This window comes from Eleginops maclovinus, chromosome 5, assembly GCF_036324505.1.
Source record: "Eleginops maclovinus isolate JMC-PN-2008 ecotype Puerto Natales chromosome 5, JC_Emac_rtc_rv5, whole genome shotgun sequence".
In the NCBI taxonomy this organism is placed as follows: domain Eukaryota; kingdom Metazoa; phylum Chordata; class Actinopteri; order Perciformes; family Eleginopidae; genus Eleginops; species Eleginops maclovinus.
This window is the reverse complement of record NC_086353.1, coordinates 9,721,840-9,734,440: the sequence shown is the minus strand read 5'-3', so window position 1 is coordinate 9,734,440 and position 12,601 is coordinate 9,721,840. Positions and strand designations below refer to the sequence as shown.

The following is a 12,601-nucleotide window of genomic DNA, read 5'->3' as shown; positions in this document are numbered from 1 at the left end:
AAATACAAACATGAGAATACGTGTGAAGTATTGCTGCTGATCAAAGTGATGAGTGATGCCGTTAAGACTCATCCAACATGTTTAACACACAAGGACTAACTAACTGGGGTTACTTTGCATATTGTGCCAAACGAAAAAAGACAGAGCACTTTAGGAAATCCTACACATCTTTGTGTCCTTCAAAATGTTTGATCATAAAAACTGCAGAATAGTATAAAAGACAAACAAACAATGATATCAAATCTACTTCCCCACACACAGGCCTACTGTATGAATATTTTAGCGAAGATTATTTCTAACATTAGAAGCCGAATATCCTTATTTCCCTCAACACTTTTCACAGATTTAATTTGATGTATCTAGTTTCAAAATATCCCATATTTAGCATTTTCACACACACAGAATGAACTCAAACAGACATTTGCAAAGCTTTCAGGTCCACTGAGATGCTGCTATCTGAGCCAGAGGGCTGATTTCACTGACGGACTGCCCATTTCCTGCAATTCAAGACACGACACCGACAATGTACCGACTGTTTGAGAAATTGGGTGAAAGGTGTAACATGAGGACGTCTCTCTGCCACCCCTTGGTAAATATAAATGCTCTTTTGTGCTAATATAGGTATTTCTACGCGAACTAAATGTCGTATCATTGAAATATCATTGAAATGTGCAACCAGAAAACTAATCAGTGCATGAAGCCTCAATGAAACGTAACATCCAGACTGCAAGTCTCACGCATCGCCTGATCAACTGAATTAATCGGATAATCTCATCCGTATTGATTAATCGATCACATGTCCTCTGATGCGCAGGCGCAGAGGCTGTCCCGCTGTATTTAAAGGGGACTCCTGGATGGATCTATCAATGGCAGAAGTTCCTGTCAAATCTGTGCTCCTCAGGTTAATGATTTACTGGTTATCTCGTACTTAGTACTTAGCGTGGAGTTTGGAGTCTGCCCTCCCCTCCGATAAAAACACAATAGGAGAAGCTCGGACCTGCATTACCTTTCTTTTTTTGGCCCTTTTCTTCCACTTCAGCCGCTGAATCTCGGGGTTTTGCTTCTTCTGGCTACAGAGAGAGGACATACAATGTTTACTCTAGTTGTGTTCTTGCTTTGTGCAGCCTCTGTCACAGCTTCTGCCAAAGGTGAGTTGATGGGTTGTTTTCTGTCAGTAGAGAAAGTTTGTGGTAGGGTGATGTTTGTGGCCAATGGGATATTATTTTATAAATGTTTACCTGATTTATGTGGGACATGAAGAACCTGATATAAATGTGTCAACAGGATGTATTTGTTGCTCACTTGGGGCTTAAAGATGATCCGAAGAGTCAGGCTTCATTTTATTGTGCCACAGAGACTTTACTATCCTCAAATGAATGAAATCACTCTGGGCAATCTTACATGGACTCAAAGAATCAGTCCATTCATTGTAAATGTTGTAGCTTCACATTGTGCTGCTTTGTTACATCACTGATTGATAAGAGGTGAAAGAGTCAAGAACGATTAAATACACACAACTACGAAACAAAACATACATTATTTATGTGAGTGTTTTCCCTCTCGTGTTCCCTAAACATCCCAGTCAGTTGTTTTGAAATAGATCTAGGTTTTTTATTTGTTGAATTTCTGCTACATGTTCCTCAGTGACTGGTGATGAAATCATGTACTGACACGTCAGTCTGTCCTTCCTCGTGGCCTAATGTCATATCTAATGCTTAGCTTGTCATAAATCGATCACAGGAGGGATTTATTTCTCCTCCCACGTTGAACACACCTTGCCAATTAGCCTCACCTCAACCCTATCAACAAATGTTATATCTGTAAAACTAAAAATTAAGTTTTAAAGTTAGTGACAAAAATACTTTCATGTCGACCCAAGCTGTATTGAGAATCAGAAAACAGAGAACTTAATACGTTTGTGTTTAGAAATGCAAAAGATACCTGAAGTTAGCTGAACTCACAAAGTGAACACACAGGTCAAAAGTACATTAAAAGTAATGGCAAGTTAGTTAAAAGTGTGAATTGCCTATTAAGTGCACTTTTTTGCTGATATGATAAGAAATGTCCTCTGAGATTTGAAATTTTGCTTCCAAACAGCCAATTAAAACCTACAAAACACACCTTACCCTTTCTATGATATTCAGGTTTACGGATTGCTTTCTTCCATGGTTTATTTTTATGACAACACAGCCATTGTTCATAATCAAATCTAAGATTTGAACGCACTAACTAAAACACATTTTTTAAATAGTGTTATTACATGAGGATACAGTGACAAACATAAAGATGACTGAGTATTTTGATATTCACAAGGTACAGATATGTGTGGTTAGGTATGAAGAATGTTTTAAAAGCTAAAGTAAGCTTTGATGTACTAGTGTGATGTTCTTTTAAGTCTGCAGTATCTCAAAACAACAACATGACAATAGTCTTACTCTAGATCATTCTCACTGTCCACACTCGTGTTTTCTACCAGTTGTGTTTCCTGTGTTTCTTCAGGTGGTGCTGCTGGACCCCGGCTGAACAACGACCAGCTGTACAAATTCAGCTACAGCACTGAGGTGCTGGTGGACAAGGCGAGGGGGTCAAAAGAGGGCAGTGCTGGCTACAGGATCTCAAGCGATGTAGAAGTAAACCTTGTGTGGAGAGATCCCAGCAACAAAGACGACCAACTGATTCAACTGGCGGTATGTTGGTCCAATCACAAGATAAGACAGGGCATGGTCTCATTTTGAGGGTTAAAGCAAATATTCTTTATACCTTTAGTAGTAAGGACAGAATACGTCCTTCTTGTGAGAGGAGTTAATGGAGTGTAGCAGTTTTCATTATTGTTCTCACACCAATTAATCTCCCATTCATAGATCTCAAATGTGAGGATCGAACCTGCATCTCAACGATCAAAGAAGAAGAACGTCCTGCATGGATCCACTGCAGAAAGCATTTTGGGGAAGACCAAACTGGAAGCTCTGACTAAACCTTTCTTATTGCATCTGAAGAATGGAAAGGTAAGAGCATTCGTGTGCACGTAGAAAATAGTCCATATCAGTCGCTACACCACTTGTGTTATCTGTACAACCGTATAGTATTTAAATATCTTTTCACTCCGGCAAGGTAACAGAAGGTCTTGGTGGTTTATCTGTCTCAGCAAGATTACAGAAACACTACATGCCCGAAATCAATTAAAATTACCAAATACTAATCATGGGGAGAATTTGCCAAAACATCTAATGAGTCACAGGTGAATAACATCAGCATTTCCTGAAAATGATATAAATGGAGGTTTTTAACAGATATATAATCTTTTAGGAGTGAGAAATGCTTACATAAGTAATGTAAGAAGGTCAGTTGGGTACTTCTAGCACTCCACTGTTGTTGTCTTCAGAAAATCATTGAGCATGCTTTCATTTACCTCAAGTGATGATGCTGGCAGGGGAAATACCGTGCAGATGTGTGTACAAAGGTCAGCAGGTTCAGAGTGTCAATGAATGAGTGAATGAAGAAGCCCGTCTTGAAGAGCTGCTCTGGGTTGGTGGATAAGCTTCATGCTGTCTTCTTATTGGCTGTGAGTTCTTGGAGTTCAAACCAAACTCATTCCCTGTTATCAAGTCACTGTATTTAATAAGGGGTTATTGCCACAGAATGAATTACAGCCAGATGATTGGCAGATATTACATTTAAAGGATAAGGGGGTGAATACTATGGCATTCATTTATAGTTAAATATACGTAAAATAAAAAACATAAAGTCCCAAGACCCAAAACACAAACTCTTTTGATAACATGCTGATTTACAAGTTAAGATAACTTTTCCTAATTTGACTGTATGACCAGTTAACATCTTAGAAAGAGCAGCAGAGAATCTTAAGCCCTCAAAAATGAAGGCTATTTAGCACATATTAATGGATTTAAACACAAATAATTCTGTTATTATCAAATAGTAAATTTAAAGTGCAGCCTTTTATGTTGTTTATACTGATTGGAGGCTGCGACAGCAAAGACATCCAGTAAGACAGAGTAGCAGTGGTCAATCTATTTATGGTAGTCCTAGCTGATATCGTGGTTGAGGGCCACAAATAAATGACATACTGTATAGGAGACACTGCAGGATGATGTAATCGGCTGCTTCTCCACTCATAAGCAGGACACTGAGAACATTATTGAGCCAAACTGAAGCCTCAAGGCTAAACTGAACTGTGTGGTGTAATTTGATATTTCCCAAGATTAACTTAGCACATTTGACTGAGCTTGTTCCATCATTTCAAGATCATATCAGCGACACGAGTAAACATTAGACTGGCTCGTCTTTCATGCTGGTCAGTGGTGTGTATTGAGAACATAATTAGAGGTTGAGGTCTTTTTAAACATTTAAAGTGCTAATACCAAAGTACTCTGGTTTTGTTTTTGATCTGCACTTCAAAGAATATCTTATTTCTGCGTGTAATGTAAATAGGCTCTGATGTCATGACCATGCATTTGTGTACACGCATATACAATGGAAAACTGACACCCTGAAGGCCTTTGTGAGCTGCAGCACGTACAGCACAGAGGGTCATGGCCCCTTCATCTGCTGGAAGACATGCCTCAGTATTTCTCAGTTCAGAAGTATAACATTTCATATAACATGTTGCTTTCTTTGTAGGCAAAAGCCTTTTATTCCTTCTGGGCTGAACCTGCAACCATCAAGAACCTGAAAAGAGGGCTGGCCAGCTTACTACAAATGCAGCGCAACACTGGGAAGGTTATCGAGGTAAATGGCGTTATAATGCACCCATCGCATTTATTCACATGTCTTTTATATTTCATTACATGTAGCTAATTGCAATCTAAATGTGTGGGAACAGAATGACGTGTCTGGAAGGTGCACAGTGGAGTACAAGGCAGTTAAAGGTCAAGTGACGAGAACCAAGGTCCTGGACACGTGTAAGACTGCAGAGAAGGGATTCACCACTCACAGTCAGGTATGTCAGCATCTAGAACAGCTCACTGTACTATAATATGAATGTTACTGAATTACTAATAAATAACCCTTCAATATTTCCCCCTCCAGGTGTTGGGTGTGGGCAGGAAGTCCAGTTCTGTTACAACATTCACTCTTGAAGATGGCTTCATCCGCTCGGCCGTGGCTGAAGAAACACACTCACTGGCCGTTAACTCCCGCAGATCTGCTGCAGTTAAAGTTGTTTCCAGGTAGATTCCCTGACCAAGAATAAAAATGTGTTTGCAGTTCTAATTCGGGCATGTTTTAAGTTTGACATTTCTTACTTCACAGGCAAGCCTTCACTCTTGTAGGGACGGAGGCTGGACCGCTGGAAGCTGCTGGGAAAGATGTGACTGAGGTTGTCAAGTCAATCGATGACAAGCTGGCAGCTGTTGGTATTATTGCAGATAAGGTCAAATCCAAATGCAAGGGCTGTCCAACAGTGAGTACTGGTTTACTTTTGCATATATCTTTTTTTCTTATACACTTATTGTATACATACCATGTGCTAAATAGGGCAATGTCAATCTACCAGTTTGAATAAAATACAATATATATATTATTGGTTTTGCCACCAGGCTGCAGAGATACAAACTTCAAAGTAATTTATTCCATGAGGAATGTTTGGAAAATCACATTCAGTATTTCTTATACTGGTGATACTGTTTTTTGTTACTACCGCATTAACAGATAAGGTCAGAGTTGGAAAAGTAATTATTGCACAAATACCTAAAAGTTACACTTAATTAGTAAACAATTTCCCATTTTTAAATTGTAATTTAGCTGAAGATGATCTCTCTTTTAATCCCCTCTGCCCTGTTTTTTTCCCTTTTAGCTTTTTGAGCATTGGCAGAGTGAACAGAAGCAGCTGGAGCCAGCGAGCCTGTCCAAAGCCACGGCTCCACGCAGCTTCCTGGCCCTCCTCCAGAGCATTAGGAAGGCGTCCAAGGACGAGATCCTCAAAGTGCTGCAGAGTGCCAGCAAGACATCTCTGTAAGCAGGCTGCTCCTTCTCACTTACTCCATCACTCTGCTGTTTCTTTTACCTGGTCTAATTTTAATTACTCACCATGATTATGTTTCACTTCTTCCTGTTCAGACCTCAGGTGGTGGACGCTGTGACCTCCGCCCAGACTACTGCGTCTCTGGATGCCATGATTCAGTTCCTTAACTTCACCGATGCCAAAGGTCTGGTCCTGCAGGAGAGGTTTCTCTACGCATGTGGCTTCGCTTCTCATCCCAATGAGAGAATGCTCCAGGTTCTGCTGGTGAGTTGTTAATAACAGAATCGGAAACTTAACATGCTTGTAGATAAAAAGCACAAGAAATGCTGTCATTTGTATTTGTCAGCGACGAGGAAAGGGTTGGCTTCATTTGCACTACATTTCTGTTTGATACTCTGCCTGAATAAATGAAATGAAATGTTTGTTTCCCACTAAATTAAATCAAGTAAGTGGCACTCAAGTGGTCAAAAAAAGCAAAATGTGCCACATTTTGGATTTGAATGTGCTTTTTTACCTGTGATTTCTAAATTGAAAGCAACACATCAATTACAAGTTGTCACCTCATAAAAATGGCTTGTAATTAATATATTGCTTTCTTTCCTCTAAATAAAATATAATAAATGTTTACTTTTTAAACGTTTGTTTTCCTAACGACAACTCTTCAAAACCAAGTCATACTGTATTCAATTTAAATTATATACAAACTGCAATTTTTCTCTGAATTTGATGAGATTTTTTATTGTTTTCAGGACATTTCAAAAGGAAAGATCGGCAGCTCGGACATCAGAGAGTCAGTTGTGATCATTATGGGAGCCCTGGTCCATAAACTCTGTCAGAAAGGAGGCTGCAACTTTCCGGTGAGCTTCTCAAAAATATATTAGGAAATAAAGTTAAACATGTCAAATTATTTGTTAAATGTAGATTTCCTTTGAGAACTATCAGAGCTGACTGATGATCCCTTGCTGTGTTTTCACCCTTCAGGCGGTGGTGGAGGCAAAGAAGATGATTTTAGCCGGTCCTGACAGTACAAAGGTAGAGTCCGAGGTCCAGATGTATCTTCTGGCTCTGAAGAACTCTTTACTTCCTGAGGGCATTCCCATCTTCACCAAATATGCAGAGTCAGAGGTCGGAGCTTACTGCACCATCGCACTCACCGCCCTGCAGAGATACGATGTCACTCTCATGACTTATGAGGTGAGCAACAATGCACATTACACTCCATTTCAACTGATGAGTGTTACTGTTATGTTGCGCTGATTAGCATGTCACAGACACTGATGGCACACATTTATCTCTTGTGTAGGTGAAGCAGACAGTAAACAGGGTTTACCACCAGAATCGTCGCGTCTATGAGAAAAATGTACGAGCCGCCGCTGCTGACGTCATCCTGAGTAGCAACCCCTCTTACATGGAGGTCAAGAATCTGCTTCTGTCCATCGGAAACCTTCCTCATGAAATGAACAAGTACATGCTGTCCAAGATCCAGGACATCCTTCGCTTCGAGCTGCCAGCCAGGTGTGTTATATATATAGTGCATCCAATGGACCACAACAAAACAAATGTTTTGTTAAACACAAAAGCGTAACAGAACCTAATTAAGCAAGGTTTTACGAATACATATTGCAGTAATGTGTTGTATAACATATATTTGTTTTTGCAGCAAAGTAGTACGACATGCTATGAAGGATACAGTTTCTCATAACTACGACCGGTTTGCAAAGGTTGGGTCATCGTCTGCATATTCAGGATTCATGGCAAGTAAGTAATCAACCCTCATCTGAAAGCCTAAACACATTACTCAATATATTGTTAAACGTCAATTTAATATAGGGTGTTGGTTAAGCACATCCAAGCTCTACTTGCCTCCATTAAAAATCATAAATCTGAGTCTTTGCTTTTTAATACTAAGATAAATTGATTGAGCACTTTAAAATCCCTCCAGAATCTGCTGATGTGACCTCCACGTACAGTTTGGACATCCTGTACTCAGGCTCTGGGATCCTGAGGAGAAGCAACATGAATATTTACGGTGCTAGTAATGGAGCGGTTCTTCATGGACTACAGGTAAGGAAACCACATAATGAAACAGACATTGAAACACACAAGACAATTTTAGCAGGACTGTTGCAGGAACAAGAGTTTAGATCTTTGCAAATGAATGTTTTTATGCTGTGTTGACTTCTGTTTTATGCTTTTAATGTGTTCAGTGAAGCATCTTGAATAGCCTTTTTTCTGATGGAGTATGTATGGGTATATGTGAAATATCATCATTATCAAATAGTTAATTTAGACTAATGTGGATATTTGTTGTGTCTTCTAGGTGGCAATTGAGGCCCAGGGTCTGGAGTCAATGATTGCTGCCACAGCTGATGAGGGAGAGGAAGATCTGGAGTCATTTGCTGGGATGTCGGCTTTGCTCTTCGACGTCCAATTGCGGCCCGTCACCTTCTTCAAGGGCTACAGTGACCTCATGTCCAAAATGTTCTCCATGACCGGGGAGCCCATAAATGTAGTGAAGGGCCTCATCCTTTTGACTGATCATTCTGAGGTAAACTGCTTCAACTGTGTCCTACATCAATGCTCCATTTCCACAACACCTCAATATAGAAGTCAAACTCCATCTTAGTGCTTAAAGTTTACATTCAGTGTGACGTTATCAAAGAAAACAGAACTTATGAACTGGTATTTGATGCCAGGTGAAGAGCTGCACAATACTCCTACAAACTTTTATTTTACTTCAAACAGTGTCAGCTGGCCAATTTTAGTTCAGCTTGATCATCTTGACAAAAACGACAGAATTGGTGATATGTTGAAACACCTGGAATAGACTTAAGTTTAACGTATAATTTTAACTAGCAAGACAGTCTTCATAGGTTGTTTTAGAAGGCATTGACCCACAACTGTTTTTGTCATGTTTACATCAGTACATGTTTACTTTGTCAGATGCATACAGTACAGTATGTGTACATAAGTGCGGATAGTGAATGACTCAAATCAATATCTTCACTTGTCGAGCATAGTACTGTGACTTTGAACAGGGTCTAAATGCCTACAGATGATAAGAGTTGCCTTTATTTTGCCTCACGATGAGGCTTTTTTGAAAGTGCTTATACAGTCTTCCAAACATGATCTACGATAAAAGGAATCGTAATTATCAGCCAGTCAGATATAACCAATTCAACTGTTTTTGTATTCCTTTCTGCTCATGTTTGGCTCTTCAGGTGATCCAGCTGCAGTCGGGTCTGAAGGCGAGTGCAGAGTTCCAAGGAGGGTTAGCTATTGACATCTCTGGAGGCATGGAGGTCAGCCTGTGGTACAGGGAGTCCAAGACCAGCGTCAACAACAGGTACAGTCCACACAGCGAGCCAATTCAATGTTGTTGTAGAAGTTGCAGTTGCTAGAGATTTTTTCCCCCTAGCTAAAAAGGGGCATCAGCATAGCTTTACATAATGCTGTGTACTGTGTTTATGGTTCATAACCTCACGTACAGCCTTGGAATGATAAATGATCACACTGAGTACGTTTGACTGTATGTTCATTATGATGTAATACACTGGCAGGGCAAAGGCCGTTGACAGACACTTCTTAGAAGACACCCTTTGTGACTGAAAGGAGAGTCGTTTTTAGAGGTCGAGCAATGTCACTCACTGCAAATAGATTTCTGTTGATGTTGGATTCAAGTGAACTTATGATGGTCTATAAGCGTCGTCTGATGCATTTGTTCCATGTTGGACATGCTCCAGTATTGTGATCATGTCTGTCTCATTTCCAGGTTTATGTGGGTATGTCGTCAGTTCTGTCTGGTTCTCTATTTTAAACATTACAGTCATCGCACAACGGTAGCTGCTGAAAATGGACATCATCATGCGGGTGTCGTTTAGCTTGCGGCATCTGGTGATGAAATAGGGTTTAGAGAACAATGCCTCTGATTTTTGACATTCAAATACAGTTATGCTTTTCCTGTGTAAGACCTGGCCGCATATGCACCTCAGTACTGTAGAAGTACTAACTACATTTTGTGCAAAACTGTATTGAAAACCAAAATAGTATCAAACTAGGCACTGGGTTTTGATAGTGTGTATTTTGTTAATCAGATCCGACGTTATCTGATATTTATTGCATTTTGAGATTGTTTTGCCAAACTGAAAATGCTTATTTTACTTAATAGTGCCAAGTTAAATATGAGATAAAACTCCATACTGACGCTTGTTTTGTACCGGCACATAAAATAATTAACAATCGCCTTTATTGCCTTTATTATTATGTTTGCATTAGTGATAAGGATTATACGTACATTTCTATGAGGAATCATTTACAGAGATTGAAAAGAAAGCACATTTAATGGGAATCTATCTGGGGGTGCAAAAAAACCACACAACGCCTATGCAATTCAAACGTCGGGTTTCAAAAAATATGGTTTAAGAAAGAAAAAGAAGCATTTTATATTTCAGTTCTTTTATTTCTTTTCCTGCTTTTTAACCATTGTAAAGGGTCATTTCTTGGATTTGAACCCCAGAACGATTTGACCCGTGTGTGTGCGTAGGGGAATGGCAGAGGCAGGTGAATGGATCAGCATAGTTGTACCTCTTTCACTCTGATAATAGACTGTCAGGCTATCTTTAGCAGCAGAACAAACCATACTGGCATCTTTGCCAAGGCATGTCTTCACGGGCAAGGCTATGGAGGTTTGACTGGTTTAACTGGCTGGCACACACTTTTAAACAAAAGGGGAAGTTGTTACATGGTAGTTAAACTCCTCTTGTTAGTATCTGAACTTTATTGTGCTTTTAAGCCACTGATACATACTGTATGAAACAAATACACATTCACACACAATGATCCTGTAACACAGTCGTTGGGACAAGGCTCAAGAATATAACTATTTAGGACACATTTTCACTTCTCTTTATGGTTTCAGGGGAGCATTAGTGGTCACTGGGAACGTAACAGTGGACATGGACTTCATGAGAGCGGGTGTTGAGGTCAGCTTCGAAACCGAGGCATCGCTGGACTTTATTACCACAGTCCAGTTTTCAGAATATCCCTTCCTGGTGTGCATGCAGATGGACAAAACCACCTTCCCCTTCAGGTATTGTCAATATTTAAATGGCTCTGTGATCAATGTGAATCATCTTTTAGAAAAACCTAACCATCTGTTCTTGTTGTTCTGCTTTCAGTGAATCTCTCAGCAAGTATGAGAGTATCTCATCAGGGAAGAGCGTTGTATCGCATAAGAAAAAGAAGCAGCTCGTACCCGGCTCTGAATTCCCTCTACACCAGGAAAACTCAAACATGTGCAAGAAGGTTTTTGACTCCAGCTGGTAAAAGACATACCATGAACAATCCAACAGTGTCACTCAAAGAGTGTTTTTTCACATACAGGGACAGGTATCACACCTCAGCCTATTGCAGTGAAAGTACACAAGAGAAAAAAGTGGTGAATGTTTTTTTTAACAACACATGCAAAGTTTACATTCCTGTGAATATTTAAGTCATTTTAATTTGACATTTTGTTTAAAATCAGGAATTCTTGCATTGTCTTTTTTCATAACTAGGATGTATGTTTTATTTGAAGGGTAATACGCAACAAGAAAAGTAACCCTGTCATAACCCCAATATAGTTACAGTAAAGATGTACATGTAAATATCACACTGGAGACAGTGGATTAACTCTCCCCATGAATAGAAACGCTCCTTTCTGTCAACATTCCTTGTTTTTTAATTAAAAAAAGTGTTTACTGAGGAAGATAAACTTATTCTTTTATCACTGTATCACTGTTCACACACTTGAAATAAGTTATTTAGCAGATTATTATCAATTCATCAAATTTGTAGAAACAGGTTAGTGATTTTTGAAATGCACCTACGGAGACAATGTGTGTGTGCATCGTCTTTACTTGCAACATTTGAGTTGAAAATCAAATCTCTAAAAGATAATCCATCAAACTTGAATATGTTTTTTTTACGTGGCTATAATTGCTCTGTGTATCTGAAAACATCTGGGTAGTTTTAAGACTTTTGAGCTACGCTAAACTTGTATTTCTATATTTAGGGATCAAGGTTTGTTAGATTTATCATTGGCTGACAATAAACGTACAGTGGAAACACTTTACCTTTTGGCTTGGTTTGTGAATTTAGATGCAACAAAAAAATGTATGAAAACACAGCCAACATTAAGTCTGTGACAAAATGAGATCAACTCAGTTTGAAAGACACTATCAAGTTGGTCTCTGCTGCTTTGGTATTGAACCATGTTGATCCCCCATATAAAATTGCAAGAGTACTCATCAGTTTACAGTGCTCATGGCAACTTCACATGGATGATTCAAAATATTTAGCCCAGAGCCACAGAGACCGGCGGGCTTCTCCTATTCTGGGATACTATCCTATCCTGCCGTTGATTCACTGTGGGCTAATTAGTTTGTGGACATTTAAATAAATAAGCATTAATTCAGTTATTTGCAACATGTAAACCTCAACATTAGGTGGAAAAAAAGGAGTTGCCCAAAGGTCTCCAATAATGGCATTTTTTTTACTAAAACGACCAGTTTAGGAATTAAAGTGGCCCCTAGTGGTGAGGTTGCAGATATCTGGATTTAAGTATAAACATATCTGTACAAC

At 39.3% G+C, this 12,601-nt stretch overlaps 1 protein-coding gene across 2 annotated transcripts; it reads left to right on the top strand.

Annotated features, from left to right (window-relative positions):
- The first annotated feature begins 497 nt into the window (after positions 1–497).
- Positions 498–12,092, top strand: mttp (microsomal triglyceride transfer protein). 2 transcript variants are annotated; one of them, XM_063884780.1, is made up of 20 exons: positions 523–589; positions 815–901; positions 1,040–1,148; positions 2,500–2,687; positions 2,862–3,005; positions 4,639–4,746; positions 4,841–4,957; positions 5,047–5,186; positions 5,269–5,419; positions 5,813–5,970; positions 6,076–6,244; positions 6,730–6,837; positions 6,962–7,174; positions 7,284–7,495; positions 7,641–7,738; positions 7,923–8,044; positions 8,301–8,528; positions 9,202–9,326; positions 10,899–11,069; positions 11,158–12,092. In XM_063884780.1, exons 3-20 carry the CDS (start codon positions 1,091–1,093, stop codon positions 11,303–11,305), a joined length of 2,658 nt encoding a protein of 885 aa, XP_063740850.1. In that variant the 5' UTR covers positions 523–589; positions 815–901; positions 1,040–1,090; the 3' UTR covers positions 11,306–12,092. The 2 variants fall into 2 exon arrangements, with proteins under 2 accessions (XP_063740851.1, XP_063740850.1); XM_063884781.1 differs by lacking the exons at positions 815–901; positions 1,040–1,148 and having other exon boundaries at positions 498–589.
- Positions 12,093–12,601: the final 509 nt, after the last annotated feature.